Raw genomic sequence first — 22,450 nt, forward strand, 5'->3', positions numbered from 1 at the left:
ATACGGAACTTAATAAGGAATCAAGGAGAGACTAATTCAATACCCTTACCTTGTGATACAGGCACCAGACTTACTTAACACTGTTGGCAAAGGAATATTGTCAGCATAACAGTTAAAAAACAGGACTCAAACACATGAAGAGTTTTGTACAAGTCTTTATCAAATTTATTCCTCACTGAATAATAAGTACCAATACAAAATCTTTATCCTTACACTTTTGCCTGCATGTAAGTAACTACAATTACATGTACATCATGTTAGCATTCAGTGCAATGCAAACTTAGGCAACACCAACACATTTCCTTGTTTCCTGGCTTCTTAAAAAGAGAACAAAAAAAGTGTCATTCAAACTGCAAGAAGCTTAGTTTACAATTGACACAATAGATAAAGTGCCTTGAAGTTCTCTAATTACGTCTTGGGCTGTTTTTGTGTGAGAATACAAAGTGATTTAATCAGGTGATCTACAACAATCTGTTTCTATACTTGTTTTTTTGGCAACACCTCAGAATGGAGCCTGCTTTATTGTATTTTTTATCACACAGACTGATGCTATTTACAGCAGGGGTTAAGAAATTTATCACACCTTACTGTCAAATCTACCTAAGACAAAGAGCTAGAATCATAATATACAAGATATCTCAAGACATACGTATGCTCTATTATAAGATAGATATCACATCTTGAGCCTTGTACATATCATGATATTATCAAGGAATGTTGTAAGGTTGCAAAAGGGATCTTTTGTATATTGTCTTCTGAAGAATTTTTGGTGGGGGTCCAAATGGGGTTTGGTATGACATCTTGTCTGGAGGCGAGACTCTACATGGGGTAGTTCAGCATGACGTCTTGTCTGGCCAACTCCAACAACATAGGGTCGTCGAAGAACTTGTTGATACTGACATCCTCACTCAGACCCTATGGAGTAATAGAAAAGAGTCAAACATCAACAATGACAGCTGTTAGTTTCAAACTATTAGTATCTTAGGCCCTGTTGATTTGATTAATATATGGATGACATCCGTGAGAGCATCAATTTTTTGTCAGAAAAAATTTCATAATGAAGGCAACTTTTTTTTTCAAAACTTTCTTTTGGCTTCACAAGCTTGCATCAGAGGATGTCATCCATATAATCAAAATCAACATGGCCTTATGTTGTAGTAATGGTAGGTAGGCCTTAACAGTAAAGGTTCCATAGACTTTTTGAGGCTATGGAGGCAGTGGGTTTAGGACACAGTATTGGAAGGCGGAGAACATTGCTCTCCTTCCACCGATTTTTACAACTGAAGTCAGGTACCCATTTCTACACCTGGGTGGAGAAAGGAAAGTCATGGAAAGTACCTTTCTCAAAGACAGAACATCTTGCAAGAAATGCAAGAAATTGAGACTGTAACCTCTCAATTCTGTACCCACTAGCCTTAACTCTCGGCCTTTGAAGCCACATTTTTTTACCTTTCTGCAATAGGGGACAAGACATTAAGGATGTCCAATCAGCTCCTTTAGAATGTGCTTAAGGATCAAAATGTACATTGTATTGTCTATCATTCTATATATGAAGTGACCATATCCGTACCTTTCTGCGTCGAGTCTTGATCATGAACTCCCGAGCCAGGTGCGTGGCAGGCTGGGGTTCCAGAGGCCGAATCACGATACTCTTGTCCAGGGGGTCACCAGGCACAATCTGGAGGGGTAGGAAACAGCATTTTAAACAAAGCATCCAAACATGAGAAATGCCTCCTCCCCTGAGGAGTTGCCAATAACTATTACTGTAACATTATCAAGTAAATCACATTTTCACACCTTTGTTGTTACATGTACCTGCATTTCCTTTGGGGAACAATGAACAAAGTTGGTTTATTTTGACTTACTCTTAGTACATGATTGTGTACTTAGTCTTGAATATTGTACATAACACTTGAACACAGCAGACAGATTGAGAAATGCCCATTCAATGGCTGCTACTCTTACAAGCAGCATACATACAGTGTATAGCAGTTCAGAACTACATTGTCCAGACAGAGATTCGAAACCCTAAACTTGGCATCCAGAAACAGGACTGTTATAAGGTACTGTAAATGCATGTAAGTTTGTGTGGTTTTAATTTTGCAATAGGGAGAGAGTTTGCCTTTGAAAAAAAGTAGCGCTACAAGAACACCATCGGAAAAATGTTTGCGGTGGTTTTACGTTCGCAGCAAAGAGCTTACCGCGAAAACCGCGAACTTAAAACCACCGCGAACAATTCTGCATTTACAGTATTCAAAATGGCTATAGGTGGTTGGCTATGGGTGTGTAGACGTTTCAGAACTTTTTTTGAGGAACATGACTTACCTGCCAATGGTGGAAGACCGATAGACAGAAGGCCTGACCCTGGGTGTGCGTTCGCAGGTCCGTCTCAAACCCAAACGAATCAATGGCGGGAATGAACGCCTTGATGGTATACAAAGGAGAGCCTGGGATTGGTGCGTCCTGGGTCACATGACCTCTTCGTCTGGCCAGTACCTTAGCACAACAAAGAGACAAAAAGGATGAAAAAAATGAGGATTGAAACTTGATTAAAAAAACTCAAATTTCTAGTCATTCCTACACATAGTAAGTTTCAATAACACTATTAATACCATTTACATATCGACATTAAAGGAGCAAAGCTGTGATGTCATTGTGTGGTGAGAACAGATAGGAAATCCAATCCCTAATAGACTGATCCTGACTGTCCATTACAATTAGCTGTTCGACCAATGAGAGAGTGACTGCATGTCCGTCAAATGTTTGCATTTTAATGTTTTAATTTTGCGTTTCTACATTTTGACAGAGGTGGGTGGGGCTACATGTATATGGTATCTACAGTATGTACAGTAGGCGCGTGAAACTAAAAGATCACCATGTAGATTATTTTTGTGCCGTTTTTGCACACTTTTGATAACAAATCTGAACGCAAATGTACATGTGGTTAACAGTGGCAGTAATTGTCAATTTCATTAAGATTACAGCAACTAGAATATTTCCAGTTTTCAAGCCTCATAAAATGCTTTGGGTGCCTTTAAATACATGTAAAAGAACTTGTACTAAAGAAGTTCAGTTATTAACCTTCTTCATGCTGAATTACCCTTTTGGCCTCAAATTTGCATAGCTTACAGAACTGGGTAGCAGGGGTAAGGTTTAAGATTATAATGTGTCTCCATGTATTTACCATTCCATATCATATCTGTGACTCATATATATTGCAAAAACCATAGGTTTTTCTTATTTTTTGCAGCTATGCATTTTGATGTTGAATTGAAACACTCTCATATGCAATACACTTTTTTACCCTTTCTCTTTGAAAACACAACAAATACTACTATTGTATGGATAAGTGGCAATCGGTACTGCTATGTATGCATGTTTTATGAACTCTTGGACTCTACGATGACAATGTGAATCGCTCGTGAAGATTTAACTAAACAAAGAAACAAACAACAGCAAAACAAAACAAGCTGCTAGGGGGCCCAAACCTACAAGACTTTTTTATTACATCACAAGCTATCAGCCATCCAAAAATGAAGACCACAGCACGTCCATGTCAAAAGAAACAATACACATAATTGAAGTTCTGCTGCAGTACCAAGGTCACATACCAGGGGGCCCAAAATCGACCTTGAATTTCGGCTTCACAACACCTGCCCACATACCAAATATCATTGTAATCCATCAAGAGGTTCTTGAGTTATGCTGACTACAGTAGTGCGGAAACACAAACAGACAAACAGACACACCCAAAACTATATCTCCATTTTTCATGGAGATAACAAAACTGAACCTACCGTGTACACAGCTGACACACAGTCTGCCGGCGCCTGAGCCTCCACAAACAGGTACGGTTCCATCAGACGCGGGGTCGCCATGAGGAAGGCGGAGTACGCCACACGGCGCGCCGTCGGGATGATCTGCCCGCCCCCGCGGTGGAGGGGCTCCCCGGCGATGACGGCATCCAGTATCTTGAACTTGACGTTTCTGATTGGTTCGTCGCACAGCGGACCTTCTCTGGTGCCCCACTGGAACCCCTGTGAAATGTTGCGTTGATGTTTTTGGTTGACTATTGATTCTAGTTTAGAACCTGAATCGTGGCCACTCACATCAATTATTTTATGTATTTCTGCATCTACCTATCCTTCTGCTTATGCCTATCCATTTATATAAACACTTAGACACATTAATGTCTTTATTTCTTTAATTGTATACTGTAATTCACTTTATCTTCACAGTAGCAAAATTTCATGGTGTAAGGAAAATAGACATTTTCACTGAACTTTGAATTACAGAACGGATGAGTGAAGGAATCATAAATAATAAGAACAAATTTTTTCACGGTGATGATAAGTTCACGGTACAGACTGAGGTGACTTAAACATCTGACTCTTAAGGGATTTTATCAAGTTATCTATTTTCTATTACAAACACAGAACTACTAATTAAAAACAAACAAACAAACTGATCCTGACCTGCACAATGCTGTCCTTAACAGAGTTGAGCAGCCCTTTGTCCACCTCTGACGGCAGAGTGTCGTCCACCAAAATGTTGGGTCCAGTGTTGTCTGGACCGAAGGCCCAGATGGACCGGGCGGCCAACAGATCCCAGTCGTACTTGGTCTGGAAGAACTCTCCCAGCCTCTTACGGTTCCACGTGATGCGTACGACCTCGTTTTCGATGTCCTCCGCAAGACCTTTCTCCAGCGGCTCGGCGATCATCGTGATCTTGTTCCTGTGGAGTTGGGGAAATATTAGTAAACAAACTGTAACTGGAATGGGTTTTAGTATGATCTTAAATGAGTGGAGTCAATTTTGGCTGTCTCTACTGTAGACTTTTTCAGCCTTGAATGGCCTTTGACGACTGTAAATCAATTTGTTTTTGCTGTCGGAAAGGAAAAAACTTCAAGATTTTTGCTGTGTTCTAAGTTTTTAGTTGAAACAATTCACTGCAAGCACATACATGTATTTGTGGTGGTCACCGTGAAAAAATGCAGAAATAAAACCACTGCAAACATTTCAAGTTTTACAGTACGACAAACATGCTATGCTAAATTGTCAGTTGAGACTTTTATCAATTATCCTGTACTGAGCTGAAGAAGTTTCCAAAATAAATAAAAGCTGTTTCAAAATATCATCTACCGATACCATAAGCAGTTATTTGTACAGAAATAGCTGCCATAAATGCATTTACAATACAATATTGAAGCCTCACCTTTTGTTTGGCGTCTCTGCGAAGCACTTCAATGATGACGTCTCTACAACTGTCTCACAGAAGGCCACAACAGGGTCTGCTACCTTAATGTCTGTACACAAGAACAGCATAGATTCAAGCATGAAAGTTCATCTGTGTTGCTAAATGACATATATCTAGCACTAATATTTACATTTATACTTTAAGCGGTATAAAGTTTAGCCTTTTTTCTAAAGCATAGATTCAAATTAAGACAATGCAAAATGTCAAAATTTTCACCATTTTCTTTGATAAAATACACAATTGCCCAGGTGGTCATTATGCAGAGGCTATGTCTAGAACAGGTCTGACTGACGTGCCTGGGGAAATGATGACTTGAATTTTAACAGACTAGAAGAAACGTACCTATTTCAGAGTACATCTTCCTGAGGTCGTGCATGACACAGTCCAGGTACAGCTCTCCTGTGCCCATGATCACATGTTCACCTGACTCCTCAACCTGGTAAACATAGGAATTTATTAGACAGCTGCAGTTGCATAACAATGACATATCACACACATAAAACACACATATTTTAAACACATTTTGTTATTACACTTTCTGTGGGTAAAGCAGCCACAGAAAGTAAAAAAGCATCCGCAGAAAAAAGACCTCCATGAAAGACACCAGTGAATGCTGTATGAAATGTCTGGCTGTTTCCACATTTTTCCCAGTTGCTTGAGTATCTGTTAGCTTGCGTATCTTATTACCTAGCTGTCTAACCTTCATCGATGTCGGAAAAAGAGCTTTCACACAGGAAAACTAACCACCTAATAAGGAGATTTTTCCAAAAGACAGCTTTCACCCAGCTTTGACAATTTAATTGGAGACATGTGCCACACTTTATACCATAATGGTGAGGAAAGGACTTTAAATATAATAGATTTACTTTAACCCTTGCTAGGCTGAGCTACAAGAGAACTTAGTACAAATGTCTACATGCCACCACTTTCCAGAGGCTTTCAAGTTCCACCAGTGCTAGCCTTACCTTTGTTGTGAGGAGCGGGTAGCTCTTGTTGACTTTCCTGAGTCCGTCCAACATCTTGGGCAGCTCGGAAGGGTTGACGGGTTCCACCGCGATCTTGATGACAGAACTGGTGTTGAACTTCAGGGCTCGGAAGATGTACGCCTGGTAGAAATAAAATATGCAAATCAGGAAAACAATTACTGTAAATTCATTTATCTTAAATTACGGTAGTGGAAAAGTTTTTTTGGGTTGCTTATTTTAAAGTTTGCTGCTTATGTAGTGCTGTAGAAACACTTCTTTAGTGCCGTAGTAATACATGTATAATGGCAACACATTTTTGCGGTGTCATGATTTGAAGTGAAGAGGTCCTCGCAACAACTGTGAAAACAAAAACATTGCGAGCGGTCTTAAGATTTGCATTACAAGAAAAACTTTTATGTTACACTGATAGGCAACATATGAGATAGTCAAGATTTCAAGTACCAATTTTGAAAGTTTATCAACCCAGACTTGAGGTGTTCAAAAATGTGTTTCTCTCTAAATCTATCGTAGAGTGGAACTCGTTGCCATCAAGTACTGTAGGAGTATCATCACTAACTTTAAACAATGTTTGCAGCTAGATGTACAAAGGTTAGGTGTGACAGGTCATTCAATGTCATATAACCAGCTGCTGCCGCACTGTGTGCCTGCAAAGCTGGTGACTGTTACGCCAAAGGGTAGATATACCGGCTATATAGATACAGAAATTTTTGGATCGTGCTTTATCCCTAAGAAAAAAATCCCAGCCGTACCTCATCGTTGCCTCTGGCCTCTGTGATGGTGGATGTCTTGACGATGGGCTGGTCGACGCCCTCTATCAGAACCCAGTTCCCAGCAGGCACCCTGTTCACCTCCACTTTGTACCTGGGTCCGACAGGCAAGAAATAAGAAAACAGTGTTAACACACAGATAACAATCCTAGGACAGTACATGCTCTTAGCATATTTACAAATGTACGATGTGAGACATATAGAATACAACACGGGGTATTCCGTATCACCCGAGGTACCAGCCCGACCGCGGGTCGGATCGCCCGACGGCCGTAGGCCGGAGGGCGATCCGACCCGCGGGAGGGCTGGGACCGAGGGTGATGCGGAATACAACGTGTTGTATTTTATTTATGTCATACCTTGGCCATACCCACCCGAGAAAACACACATTTCAATGCGGAATGCGCCAGAAGTTGAGGGAGTTTTGTGTCCTCGAACAAGAAACTGTAGCAACATTGATTCCAATCTCCGAATCCGGTATTCGAATTTCCGACGGCCGCGCAACCGACGCGTTCGAAATGCGTTCGAAATATTCTATGGAAGCCTGTGTGATAACCCTCCCGAACCCTATGTGATCCGGATAGTTATCACACGGTCCGGAACACCCGTATCAGGCCCAGGCATGACATAAATACATGTATGCACTGTTAGCCCACAGGTGACAATCTTAGTATAGCATTTAGATAACACTATTAATAGTACATGTACACAACTAAAACTTGCAATACATACATTCAGCACTCAGGTGAAAAATCTTTACAACTCCTGGATCTGTATTCAGATCTTTTATAACCTAACCAGTTATCGTATTTTGAAATAGCCACAGTGGTTTCATTCTTGTTTCAAGTTTTCATGTTTGTTTCACGTTTTCATGGTGCCTCTACACTTCAAAATTATGACACCACTAAAATGTGCTTTTGTGCTACACCACAAACTTAAAACCCTTCTAAAATCTCCACAAACAAGAAATGAATACAGTATTCCCTAAGTTAAGCCAATAAAAAAATGGCATTCAAAACATAGACTTGTTTGTTTTTAGAAAGGAACAAACTAGCAAAACACTATGTGAGTAGTCAAGCTATCTAAACTTCATGTTGCTAGTGGATGACCCTTTCTCAAAATGTAAAAAAAAAAGCCTCAGAAAATCCAGATCCGGATCTTTCCCACCTGGCCTCTGAGATCCAGAGCCTGCCGCAGGTCACCAGTCTGGAGTCTTCCTCGTCGTCCAGGGTGTAGCTCTCTCCGAGCACGCGGATGTCCTGGTTGGCGTGGATCGTTCCGCTCATGACGCGGCCGAACACCAAGAACTGCGTGGCATCCTCAGTGGAGTACATCTTGGTGGTGTGTAACATCAGTGGACCCTGTTGGGGAAAAAATCATTTTAGAAATTAAATGGCTGACATTTGCATGTAAATGCAGGGTATTTCCCTCCATATATTTTACTACACCAGGACCTGCGTGGCATCCTCAGTGGAGTACATCTTGGTGGTGTGGGCCCTGTTGTTGAAGACAGAAAATGGCGGATATTTGCAAGCAAATGCAAGGTGTTTCCCTCCATATATCTTATTACACTCGGAACTGTGTGTAACATGAGTGGGCCCTGTTGAAGAAGGAAATATTGCAATTCAGATGACATTTGCTAGTGAATGCAAGGTGTTTCCTCCATGAATTTTACAATTGTATTACCACGTGTTATCCTGGATAATATGACAATGTATTGAAACTGATTTTAAGATTACAGTACTGTTACTCCCTTAAGTCATGTGGATATCAACAAAATTTATGAATATCTCTCTGTAAGTCAGTCTACAAGACTATGACTTTACTGTGTTAGAATATGGCTTGGCACAGTTCATTTACAAATCATATGCCTGAATATCAGGTTTCCATAAAACACATTTTCACATCTATAATGTGGCAAAAAGAGAAATTTTTTTTACTTATCTTTCTATGATCATCACCTTAAAGGCAGGCTAAACTTAATTTCGTAAAGCATACTGTAGTATGTTAAATATACCACTAAGACCAGTTCTGACTTAGTTACACTAGTCCATCATAGATTAGCGTTTTTACAACATTTGAAATTCGCGGTGTGGTGATGTAATAATGGCGATGTCCAAAGCAATTTGACCTTTGTGACGTCAGATTCCGAGTCGGAGGAATGGCGTCTGGAGCAATGCCTATGGTGCAGGTGTGGCTGACTCGGAATCTGACGTCACAAAGGTCAAAGGTCTTTGGACATCGCCAGTATTACATCACCACACAGCAAATTTCAAATATTGTAAAAACGCTTATCTATGATGGACTAGTGTAAAAGAAGTCAGAATTGGTCTTAGTGGTATATTTAACATACTGCAGTATGCTTTACGAAATTTTAATTCAAACTTAAAAGTTTGATCTGCCTTTAAATCTTTTGAACCCAACCTCTTACATTTGTAACAAAGACCTCATTGAGATATCATTGTGACCTCACTTGACCTGACAACCTTTGACCTGACCTACCTCTGGGTCACATTCCAACATGGCGTCTCCCAGTTCGTTCTCCAGCGGTCCTGTGTAGGTGTGCTCCACTTTTGTACGCGCCGCTGAGTACGGGGACTTGATATGTTCTGCACACATGTCAACGAAACCTGCAAAACAGGAGGACAAAATCATGTCCATGAGAAAAATGACAAAAATTCAGTTTTTGGTGCCAGAAGTCAGTCAGTCGGCTGTGGAGCACTCAATCAAGTCAGGGCTCGAAGTTAACTATGTCCCTATGTCCCGGGGCCACCAAAATTTGACCTGGGACAACTCAATAATCAATTTGGGACATATTTGGGACAATCAGGGCTCCTGAGTGCCACTGTGCTCTTCCCTTGTGAAACTGTATACTGGTCCCACCCACTGTTTTTGGTGTGGTACCAGTCTTCTCAAAATCAATCATCATTTATCACTCAGCATAGTGAAAGGAAAGCCTGTCCCAGCTAGGCTGTGGCACATGTCTGCTCCCCTGACAGGGGGTCAGCAGAGGGATGGTCACACCTCATTTACTTGATTAAGGTTTGCCCTGCAAGATTAGAAATCAAACATTTTCGGATTTATTCTACCTCCCCAAGAGCCACCGCATCAATGAAGTCTTTAAACTCTGCAGAATTATGCTTTTTCTTTTATAACCTTTTAAAATACATTATTTCAGGTTGTTAACAATATTTCTGGTTGTTAACTTTGTTGAAACTTGTGTTTACTGCTGAGTGTATATACCTTTGTATGTATTTTATTTTTCAAATTTCATGCAATTTTCTATTTTACAACACACAATTTTGTATATAACTAAAAAAAAATATTCTAACACAGATTGGCTTGGGCTCAGGTCCTGACTTGAGTATGGGTCCAAACCTGAACATGAACCTCTGGAACTGAATGCAGACCCCACACTAAGTTCATATCTTTGGCCCTGGTTGGGACACTTCAGGACACTTTCGGGACGGTTGAAATTCACTTTTGGGACAATGTTGGGACAGTAGGGGAAAAAGTTAATTTCGAGGCCTGCAAGTATTCAAAAGACAAAAGGATTTGCATTTTTTTTTTTTTTTCTTTCAAGCTGGTCAACCTCGAAGTGCAAAGAATGCTTGAGACAAGGCCTGTTCAGATCCTAGCACATCGGGTCACCCCCAATCGATAAGTGTGTTGGGTATTTTCACATGCATTGTAACAACTGAAGCTACCTCATACATTATACTTAGTCCAGGTGTAAAGGATCATACTTCTGGGTTGAGAAGCTGTTGTTTGCCATCTGACTTGCTACTAAAGCATTAGTCCTTAGGCCTACAGTACATTGTACATGTTGAATAAAAGCTAAAACTATGATAACTTTACCTGTATAAACTGCATGTCCTTTTTACTATGACATTTTTTTGAAGGTTAAAATTTAGTTAATTTTTTCACTGCAAAAGTACCTGTGAAGTCTCCGAAGAATCTTCTGCAGATGAGCTTCTGCAGCGGCCTGATGTTCATCTTCATCTCTTCCTTAGTCAGGTGGACACCCAGCTCCTCAAGGGCACGGGGGAGGGTGGAGTCCACATCTCCTACAACCTGGGGGAGGGGGGCAACAAACAGAATGTGTCAAGGTCACAACTGTCAAGGTCACAACGATCTCCTCAAGGGCATGGGGGAGGGTCGAGTCCACATCTCCTACAACCTGGGGGGAGGGGGGCAACAAACACACTGTGTCAAGGTCACAACAATCTCAAGGGCACGGGGGAGGGTTGAGTCCACATCTCCTACAATCTGAGGGAGGGGGGCAACAAACAAACTGTGTCAAGGTCACAACTGTCAAGGTCACAACAATCTCTTCAAGGGCACAGGGGAGGGTGGAGTCCACATCTCGTACAATCTGGGGGAGGGGGGCAACAAACAAACTGTGTCAAGGTTACATCTGTCAAGGTTACAACAAGCCAGCTCCTCAGGGGCAGGGGAAGGTGGAGTCCACATCTCCTACAATCTGGGGGAGGGGGGCAACAAACAAACTGTGTCAAGGTTACATCTGTCAAGGTCACAACAATCTCCTCAAGGGCACAGGGGAGGGTCGAGTCTACATCTACAGGGGGAGGGGGGCAACAAACAGTGTAAAGGTCATGACAAACCAGCTCCTCAAGGGCATGGGGAGGGTTTACATCTCCAACAATCTAGGAGAGGGGGGATAACACAAACAAACACACACACAAACACACACATTTCATTTTATGGTATTTTACCTGTGCAAAAATCTTGTACAGCGGCTCCAGAATGAACTCCACAAAGCTGCGCTGGGACGTGCTCATTGGTGGCTTCTTGGTGAACTTGCGACTACAAAACAACAACAATGTTAAAAATCATAGCAACTGAATGTGACTTAGCTATACCTATTTGTTTATCCAAGTACATGATTCCATCAAGTTTTTACTGGTTAAAAAGAAACTGAAAACAAAGGCAAAGATTTTTTTCTCACCTTTTTGAGTTGAAGTAGATGTCTCCCCACAACCGTCGCGACAGCTCCTTTGCGCTGAAACCACCTGAAACAGATCCAATACAGTATGATATTCACATATTTAACTATCATGAATATCAAAGGAAAAATCAACTGGCAAACGATAAACGAAATAAACTTTTTAAGCAACTTTCCACGATAAACAACATTTTGTACAAAGTGTAACAAAAAATAGACAACTTAGATTTTCATGTGATAGAGAATACTAGTAACCACCATTAACATAAATCCGCCGGGTTACATAAATCCGCCACTTTGAAAAACAGTGGGTTTGAGAGATCTCTAGTGCAGCACCACCTAGGTGCACAGTTAAGATATATACATGTACAGGAGTGCATTATACTGGGGGACGTTGGGTTGGGGATCTTTTTGAACGTATATTTTCAGGGTGGCGGAATTATGGACCCTGGTGGAATTATGTTAGTAGATGTTAGCTGAACTTTGTGTATGCTTCAACTCTTTGATCTATGAGTAAGAAATGTTATGATGATGATATTCTTATGTGAAAGGTCTTACCGTATGTGTCCTCATATATCTTGGAGAAAGACTGCAGGGTGAAACAGAACCTGTACTGGGAACTGGCGAAGCACACATTCCCCATCAGGGGGGACACCACAACTGGTTCACTCTCCTCAGAGTACACACTGGGAAAGGAAAAATTCAACATTAGAAAACCAAACAGCAATATGCAAAATAAGTGACACTGTTCATTAAACACATGTGAATACTATTACTAAATTTATTTATAAGACTCATCCATTACAGAAAACGGAAATTATTTAATCGCAAGTATATTTTAAGCATGAAATGCATCAGATACTTTTAATGTTAAGACTGAACAAGTACTGTAAATATTTAAATGTTTGCGGTATATCTTTGCATTAACAGTGAAAGCACGACATTGCAAATATGTGTTTTTGTGTTACCGTATTGTTTTGCCTGCGAACTTGAAGCACTAAAAAACCTCCTTTTAATTTATTCTGTGAAATTAAATCCCTTCGAAATCAATGATTATAGTACTGAGTACATACACATATTGTAGTCTCATCTTATGCTACAGACTTTTCTCAAGTAGATTAGTTTCCTAGAAGTGCTGTTAAAGATTAGAAATTGCCATATCTTGAATTTTATACAAACCAGGTAAATGATTTTTGAACTTGACCTTCCTTTGCACAACCACTACACACCTACCAAAAATCATGAGAATCCATCAAAGGTTTCTCAGGTTATGCTCTTGACATACATATAGACCCATCCTACAGCTGGCGTAACCGAAAACATAATCTTCTCGGCAAAGATAATTATCATTTTCATATACATGTAAAACTGTGGCTTAACCTTCTCCCTCCTGCATATCCCCATAACCGATAGAGAATTGTTGGCCAAACAGCTACTTCAGTGTGCTAAAGGTTAACCCACCTCAGGAGACCGTTGATTTCATCCACGATCTGTCGGAGTTTGTAGTAAGCGTCGGTGGGCGGCAGTTTCAGCTCCAGCATGAGTCTGTCAATCTTGTTGATGCAGACAGTGATAGCCAGTCTCTCCTGTACTGCATGTTTCAGGAGACGCTCCGTGTTCAACATTACCTAATCAGGAAAAAACATTTCATAGTTAGAACATTAGAAGAGAAGGTACAGAGAAGAACAGCTATAGATATCAGTTCACAGTCTTTTGTACAAACACCTTTCACAGATCCCATAGCATGTGGGAGGACACAGAGCAATATGGTTGAAATTGGGGCAAACAAATTCAGGGTTCTTCCCAGACAACGGAACAACGGCAGGTCTCCGGTATACTCCTAGCTCTGCGCCGGTATACTCATTTTTGAATCTAGGGTTTTTCTTCCCTATTTTTCTGGATCATTTGGCTAAAATTCATGAAAATACGCAGATTTTTGGCTGAGTGGCGTCACTTTTTCGGTCGGCATTGTCTGTAAAACCTTGTGAATGGATCAGATAATCGTTATGTCGTCATAGTAGTATTGAATTTAATTCAATACTACTATGACGACATAACGACTGGTTCAGACGGTATATGCCTGTATCGAATATACTTTGTCCTATCATGTTGTTTACCTACTGTCCTTCCCTTGGTGCCCCTCGTGAAAAGACCTACATGTAAGTGTGTGACTAAAATTGTGACCTAAGTTATGCTTAGGCAGTTCATCAGGCTGTTTTTTTTTTACTTTTGGGTGTTACCCCTATGTGGCCTCCTAGGGCACTATGTGGCTACCAGCCGAGGCTATTTTTGGGAACGGACGGACCCTTGAAGTTCTTAACACGGAGTTAAAATCAACGTGGGACCCGGTACCCTTCCAGTGTCTGGCAGTCCAAATTGGGACAAAATTGTGTCTTCAGATGCGGCCAGGACTACACCGCCTATGGGCACCGGCGCAATTGTGACCGTAGAATTACTTGGCACACTCACCCCCTCAGCCGCATCCACAAACAGCACCACACCATCACTTAGGCGGTACCCGGCTGTCGCCTCATCAGAAAAGTTCACATGACCTGCAGAATGACAGACCAAATAAGAAATTCAGCTTTCTTGTGGCAACAAAATGCACTAGGCTGGGAGATGCATGCAATGTTTACATGAAAGTACAGGACATTGCTTACATTAGAGTGTGTTCAGGTGATGTCATTTCTGTGCCTGTCGCCATGTTGGTGTCCCTATTTGCATTTCAGTGAATCATAGCTAAAGTGTTTTCGGATATCTAAAGATCTTCTGACCCACTCAAATAAATGTATGTTTATTGTATACCAATGAAAGAAAACAACACTAGAAGTATCAGTATTTGAAAATCATGCAATCTTATGTGAGAGCTATGCATTATACTAAGTAACTAAAGGTAAAGTTGTAAATGTAAGCATCGAAAGATACTGTAAATTCCTTTAAGTTTGCAGGGATCTATTTTCTATTAGAAAATGGAATGTTCGCTGTGGCTTTAGGTCAAGGTTGAAACAAGGTGGTAGGCCGACAAAAAAAGAACGAGCATTTTTGCTGTAGCTTTAAGTTCACAGTGAATAAGTCACATGTACCACAGAAAACGGGAACATGGAACCACCACAAAAATGTCCACATTTACAGTACTCTGAGACCAACAGAAGGTGTTTTAAAGGATTATTTCAGACTTAAGTCAAACAAAGCGCATGTCTGACCTGGTGAGTCCATGACGTTGATGAGGTAGGATTTCCCACGGGAGTCCGGCAGTACCAGCGTCACCGGCTGACTCTTAATACTCACTCCTCGCTGGGAAAAACAAACGGCACAACAACATTATTCTGTAACAACTGTTACAATAAGGAATCTAAAACAAGTAGGTTTTCTATTATGGATTAACTTAAACTCAAAAGTGCAACAGCTTGTGCAAACACAGCAAGATGGTACTACAGCAGAAACTCCTCAATGTTTTTTCAATAACTTAAATTTGTAACTATAGGACTAATCCTAAGATTTTCTATTTTGGCAACAATCAAGGGGTGGGGCCTGCTTCATAGTATTGGACTGGTTTGATAATATCCTAAAAATTCCACCTATTCAATCAAAAGCCTACAAAATTAATGCAGTCCCTATTTCTGCCTATCATTTTTGGGCTACACCTCACAGATGCAGTCAAAACATAATTCATCAGATAAAAACTTTGCTGGTTCAGGCATAGGAAAGGTGCTACTTTGAGCAATATTACTGTTCTTCATTCTACAACAGCTTGTACAAACAGAATATGCTTGTACTGTATGAAAAAAACAACAACAGATTAATGGTTCTTTAACTTGGTGAATGTGTTAAGAAACTAAAATCTCTAGAAAAAAGGAAAATGGTTTACCTCCTGTTCTGTGAACAGTGTGTCTGTGTACCTCAGCTGTAACATAAGTGTGTATTCATTAATATTTTCATGACAGGATTTGTAAAAACTGCATGTCAAAAGCATGGGAAGACCAAGGAGGTTAAGTAGATTTTTCCTCTCTAACTGTTCCTTAAATGATTAGAAAAGAACTGAGGTATTCAAAGAAGTCACCAAAATACATAGTGATTTCTTAAACGTTTACAGACAAATAGAAAAGTACAGTAACAGAGTGGTACAATTTAAACATTACTACTGGACAAAATATGATAAAAATCGGTTTCGGGCGTCTATCCGACTGCCCTTTTTCAACGAGAAGAATGAAGTTTACCTACGGATGCGTCAAGAACGTTCCTAAGTTCTAAATAAACGTACAGTAACAGAGCACATGAATTACAGAAAAAGTGGGATTTTTTTTTGTTTTCCACTGTTTTTAAAAAGATTATTCAAGCATGATGTGGGGTTCCTTAACACTTGTGCCACAAGGACATGGTTATAGCTACATACTGTTTGTGAGAAGTGTAAGACGTATAAGAAAAATCCTCCCACCTGTCTCTCCTCCTTAGTGAAGATATCTGGATGGGTTTGTTCCATCAGACAGTCCACAAAAGTTGTCTGGAAAAAATCATCACAGAAAAATTTGTAAATTGATATGCAGAGCCCTTGATTCAACAGGTTGTTCTGCACACTACTGTGTATGTATTATTATTTTTAATATTAATTGTGTTACACTAAGCAGAGGGTGGTTGTAATACCAGTGAAAAAACTCATACACAGTCACTAACCTAAGTGTCTTGGAGACAATACAGTAAGACTGATAAAAATCTAATTTACTGGACAATCCTATGCTTGTATTGCTAACATTTGCCTCTTTTTTAATTCATGAAGTTATAAATCAAATCCATTTTTTAAATGATTATGGCCTTGCATCACCACACAAAACAGAAAGATATTTGCATATTACTGACCGTTTTAGTTTGAAAAATGGTATGGAGTTATTTTCCACTAGTTTTAGAAAAACGTTGTCAAACCATGTAAAATGACCCAGAAAGTTACGGCAAGGCTAAATATTGCATACAGTAATTTCCTCAAGTTTAATTTTGACGTCAAAGATCAACTGATACAAAGCGTTGACCAGATTTTCCATTATTTTGAATTCAATGCAGTCTTGCTCTGTACTTGCCTGAGTTGCAGATCTAGAAATGTCAATATCATTGATAAAAGCTACCAGTCTATAAACCAGTCTATGTAGACTAAGATGGAACTCAGTCCTTCCATGCCCACCTTGCCGTGGTGAAGATGCCCAGCCAGAACAACATTCCTGATCAGCTCTGAGTTGTCCATCAAATCTGCCAGGTATCTGGAACCATGGAACGTGATTAGAGTTACGTGATTAGATTACCTCTTAAGTAACAACTCAACCTTTGGTACCATATTCTAACTTAATAGACATTTATTGACCTTGTCTGTTATGGCATGTCATATCAATTTCAACTTTCATAGCACATTGACTGTATGTTAAAAAAAGATCCATGAACTTGAAGTATACTGGAGTCATACTTCTCAAGAATATTCTCTTTCATTCATAGTAGTACATGAACATACATACGATTTCATGTGTTAAGAGCTCTTAATTTCTTTCCATCACAGCTTATACATTGACTCAGACTGAGGACGAAGCTTAATGCTATTTCATTAGCTAGTACTAGTACTAGAGTGAGTGAGTGAGTACTACTAGCTAACGAAAAAGCCTTCTACTAGTAGTAATGTACATTGTACATGTACTAGTAGCAGTGCAATGTTTTCAGCCAAGGACACTGGGTTACCCCTACCCTTCTCGATAAGTATGTTGGGTTCTTTTACGTACAGAGGTTTGATGCGATAAGCTCCTTTATGTCATGCCTGGGCCTGATACGGGTGTTCCGGACCGTGTGATAACTATCCGGATCACATAGGGTTCGGGAGGGTTATCACACAGGCTTCCATAGAATGTTTCGAACGCATTTTGAACGCGTCGGTTGTGCCGCCGTCGGAAATTCGAATACCGGATTCGGAGATTGGAATCAATGTTGCTACAGTTTCTTGTTCGAGGACACAAAACTCCCTCAACTTCTGGCGCATTCCGCATTGAAATGTGTGTTTTCTCGGGTGGGTATGGCCAAGGTATGACATAAATAAAATACAACACGTTGTATTCCGCATCACCCTCGGTCCCAGCCCTCCCACGGGTCGGATCGCCCTCCGGCCTACGGGCGATCCGACCCGCGGTCGGGCTGGTACCTCGGGTGATACGGAATACCCCGTGTTGTACTCTATATGTATCCACAGACCACGGACCATCCAATAGGATGATATTTACAATTTAACTGTATGTAACTTACTCCATATTGTAGCTTGTCAGAGGCAGCTCCTGTTCAATGTGTGCAAACTTGTTTCTCTTTACCGGCTTGATGATTGGTTCTGTGGAGAAAGGGGCAAAGATGGTTTTATCATGATTCCTTTTTATCAACATATCAAATTCACTTAGGATTTCAGCCAGATCTTTCTTTTCTAATACCTAAAATTTTCTCCTAATCTAGAAATATTCAGAAAAGAACATTTGAAAAAAATGAAGGGTACCTGTCAAGGGTTGAGTATCCTCTTCATGGACTATGGTCTGAAAGGGGAAAAATAAAACAGGACATTTACTATAATCATCATCACAAAATATAATAAAACACTGATAAATTTGAATAACAATTAGGTTGATGCAATGATTAAAGTACATGTACTGGCATTGAGCATAACAATCATCTTCAAAAAACAATTTGAAAGCAAAACATCAAAAAGTAATCCTTTTTAACTAAGTGGAAACTGAGCTTTTGAACACTTTTGCACTTTTCAACCGACCTCCACATCTGCCCCATACACCTCCTCTGCACTTGGGTAGTACTTTTTATCCTCGTGTAGAACCACAGCCATGGAGGGCTCCACATCCTGGTCCATCGCTTCATCCGCATCATCTTCATCCTAGAGAAACAGACAAAGCATCTCAAGCTGAAGCATATATATGATGTATATTGTAACAAACCAGTTCTATATACTTGGAGTTATTAAGAACAAGTTTTTCAAGGACTTAATCATCTACTCCAGTCATAAACCATGATAAGGGGGGGGAGGGGTAAAAACTCATCAGTCATGTTCGGGGCGTCATTCTTCCCTCTGTAGCGTCACCTAGCCCGAAGTGAAAGCACCAGAAAGGTATAAGCCAGGTCTTTTTGTCCCTTAACCTGTTCGTCATCTACTAGAATTTCTAGAAGTTGTAACTTTATGGTCAATTTGTCCTCAAAACATTGGGAGACAGGCCGTTCAGTGTAATATAACCAGCTGCTGCTGCACCGTGTGCCTACAAAGCTGGTGTGTTACATCGAAAGGTGAGTATACCGGCTATACAGATACAGACATCTTTTAGTTGTGCAACAAAGAACCGTCTTGTCCAAGGAATTAAATATTATATCTTGTAATTGCCTTACACTCTCCCTAGAACAGCAGCACTAACTTGCTTTAGATTGTTTGGAGAGCCCTGGACAGTGAAAACACTGACAGAAAATTTATTCATACACATGTACATTATTTTCCACTCTACTACATGAGTTACTTGACTATGTTGGGTGCCTGGTTATTCTAGTACTACACAGTACACACAAACTAACATTAGTAACATGGCAGCTCTGAAGCTATTGTCCTGCAGAGCTTTTGTTTTCCCAATTGCTACAACATAACTTTGAAACTGATGCTGCCAAAGGCTAAAGCATTGTAGCTAACAGTGTTTCCGCCAGACCGCGACTGAGAGGCCGTCCACTTGGGGAGGGCCGTACCGTGAAAATTAATTGACCGTACCGCAAAATTAATTGACAATACCGCTAAAATTAATTGACCAGGCAAAGTAACTGAATGTTGTGATCAGAAAAGACTTTGTTAATTTTCAAAATCAATTTGTTACGAAGGTCGCTATAATACTGCTTCAATTGTCACAAAATGCCATCTATATTGACCAAAAACGCCTGAAGTGTAAAGGGGTTTTCCCGCCCTGTGGTCACGTGACATCTTGCCGTCAACCAATCAGAGCACTGGTTTTATGACGCGGACCAATCAGCGCTTAGAATCTTGCATATCAATGAGCTTAAAAACATGGCGGACGGCCCGGGACGGGGCAGGTCGCGACTCGACTTATGTGAATTCATAGCGAAAAGTATGATTTATCTAAGGTACATATTGAGAATTTTCACGGAAAAACATTCAAAGGAATATATATTGTGTCGAATACGGTCAGAAATGATGGTGAATCGCGGCGAATCGCGGCAAATCACGACGTATAGGCTGAAATGCACGGGCGAAATTCTTGTTTTGTTTACGTTTTTCCTTGTTTTCTTCGATGACTTTCTTCGATTGAGTCTTGAAAAATGGGTTTTTAATGAGATCACCGTATGCCAAAGGCACCGACATCGATTATTCGCAAGCTTAACAATAGCAACAAACAAAAGAGTGTGAATGTCCAACGATATAGAGCGTCCCCACGCCCGCAGTAACAAAGAAAAACAAAGAAATTATGCCGACCTCTCGAATTTTTTCCCCGATTTCTCGGCATTTAGTTTGTCTTTTTTTAAAGAGGACGGCCTATGTCTGAGTTCAGGCCGTCCAAAGCGACATAAGGCCGTCATTTGACGGGAAGACGCCCCTCTGGCGGAAACACTGGTAGCTAAGCAACTGATGAGTGTAGACTTTACCTCCCCATAGTCCTGGACCCTCCTGATGTGTTCTGTCTCCTCCTCCTCCTCCTCTGACTCATCATCACTGTCCAGCTGGGGACCGATGTAGTTCCCAAACTCATCATACAGTTCTGTGTCCATACTTGTTGTAGATTATGCTGCAGGATACAATAGAAACAAATTGTTCAAACAGTTCTACATTATTATTCAGGAATGTTAACCCGTTACAAGACAACACAACAGGCAACACACAGGTTTTTAACCTATGAGTATGACCAAACAGTCGCTGTAAATTCAATTATATTTGTGGGGATTGGAGGGGAAATTAGGTTTTCATTGTTCTAAATTCAAATTTAAATTTGCAGTTAAAGCAAATTCTTTAATATTGTAGTTATTATAATAGCCACCAAGAGTTAAACACCTAGAGAGACATCAGCCTCGTATGAACCAAGCGTAACACAGCACCAAGAGACCACGTCTAGCGATATAATAGACGTTAAACAAGGACAACAACAACAACAATAATAATGGGAAGTTATATTCATTGTGCCATGATTTTGTGGTGGAACAATCACTGCAAAGAAAAACAAAGCGAAATTCATTTCAAAATTTGCAGTTTGTATAATTTTTTTGATGCATGCACAGCTACAAAATGATGCAGGGGTTTATAATTTACAATGCTGTGCTATGAGTATATTTATGAGTTCCAAAAAAATACAAATTTGCCCAACAACATTATCAGCATAGAGTCTTTTGCTGAAAGTCTACACCAGTGGAATTCTGTCAAAAAAGGTACGGTTGATTTAGTCATCTCCTTGATTTAGTTTGAACCTTCAGCGAAAGAAATGATTTATGAAATCTTCATGATGCAGTTATCTTTTTTACATGTAAACACAACACACAGGTTACAACAAATAATTCACAACTATATAACCAGAAATAAGTTCCTGTTAAGTAACCCTGCCTCTATAAACACTACGATAACATATTATACAGTTGCTGTTAATCGGTTTATATTTCTATATAAAGCACTGAAACCCGGCAGCTTGCAGCACGCTTTGTGAAAACTTCTCGATATGCCCCCCTCCCCTTTTGCGTACAAAGAACCATCCGAAAACAACCCTAGTCAGAAAACACACAACGTTTAACCAAGCCAACACAAGACCCCCATCTATAAAACAACTTCTTACACATTTTTATGCCTTTCTTACCTGTAATTTAGACGATTTTGATGTTTTTTCTCAGTTTTTCTTCATCAACACGCGTTGGACCGACGATGCTGTCCCGCCATGCAACGTGATGACCTTTAACCCCACAAATTAGGGACAATCCATTAATATAGAAAAAGGGTGTGATAACCATACTAAATAAAAAAAATTCCATCAATTCATAATTAAAAAAAATCATCTTATAGTTGTGAACATACTTCAAATGTTATAGATTGAACACCTATAGTTAAGTTATAATATTTGGATACAAGATTTCTGAAGATTCATCCATACCTAGTAGTATTAACGGTTTTTCCCTAATACTGGTTGTGATGACCTCTAACCCCAAAAGATTAGGGACAGTACATAAATGTATTAATAATGGTAGTCTAACCATACTAATTTTAGTAAATTCCATAAATCTATAATCAAAAATCATCTCAAAACTGAAACTGTGCTTCAAATATTTTAGTAAGATTATAATATTTGGGTAAAAAAAGATTTATGAAGATTCATCCATACCTACTAACGTTACTATTAACGGTTGTCCCCTAAAACTGATTGTATTTTGACCTGCATGCATGTAGGCCTGATCTGTGATCTTTGTGATCATGTTTTCCTTTTTTTATCACG

General features: G+C 40.0%; 1 protein-coding gene across 1 annotated transcript; it reads right to left on the reverse strand.

Annotated features, from left to right (window-relative positions):
• Positions 1-139: 139 nt before the first annotated feature.
• On the reverse strand, positions 140-21,917 carry LOC136447056 (116 kDa U5 small nuclear ribonucleoprotein component-like). Its single transcript, XM_066445736.1, has 26 exons — positions 21,821-21,917; positions 20,628-20,767; positions 18,751-18,870; positions 18,481-18,517; positions 18,243-18,321; positions 17,146-17,221; positions 16,411-16,476; positions 15,844-15,879; positions 15,179-15,269; positions 14,445-14,527; positions 13,437-13,603; positions 12,534-12,661; positions 11,979-12,042; positions 11,746-11,836; positions 10,948-11,083; positions 9,512-9,639; positions 8,177-8,370; positions 6,992-7,103; positions 6,222-6,362; positions 5,599-5,692; positions 5,215-5,305; positions 4,476-4,734; positions 3,798-4,037; positions 2,326-2,496; positions 1,571-1,678; positions 140-915 (listed from the first exon to the last, which is right to left on the reverse strand). The coding sequence occupies exons 2-26, from the start codon at positions 20,748-20,750 to the stop codon at positions 820-822; spliced, it is 2,931 nt and encodes a 976-aa protein (XP_066301833.1). The 5' UTR covers positions 20,751-20,767; positions 21,821-21,917; the 3' UTR covers positions 140-819.
• Between the last annotated feature and the right edge of the window lie 533 nt (positions 21,918-22,450).

The sequence above is a fragment of the Branchiostoma lanceolatum genome, chromosome 13 (genome assembly GCF_035083965.1).
Source record: "Branchiostoma lanceolatum isolate klBraLanc5 chromosome 13, klBraLanc5.hap2, whole genome shotgun sequence".
Classification (NCBI taxonomy): Eukaryota; Metazoa; Chordata; class Leptocardii; order Amphioxiformes; family Branchiostomatidae; genus Branchiostoma; species Branchiostoma lanceolatum.

Excerpts from the sequence above, each read along its gene's own strand:
- LOC136447056 (XM_066445736.1), bottom strand. The coding sequence starts at position 20,750 with ATGGACACAGAACTGTATGATGAGTTTGGGAACTACATCGGTCCCCAG. Across the intron at positions 18,518-18,750 it reads TGTATGGGGCAGATGTGGAG|ACCATAGTCCATGAAGAGGA; the intron begins GTCGGTTGAAAA and ends TTCCCCTTTCAG. Across the intron at positions 5,306-5,598 it reads GAAGATGTACTCTGAAATAG|ACATTAAGGTAGCAGACCCT; the intron begins GTACGTTTCTTC and ends TCTTGTGTACAG.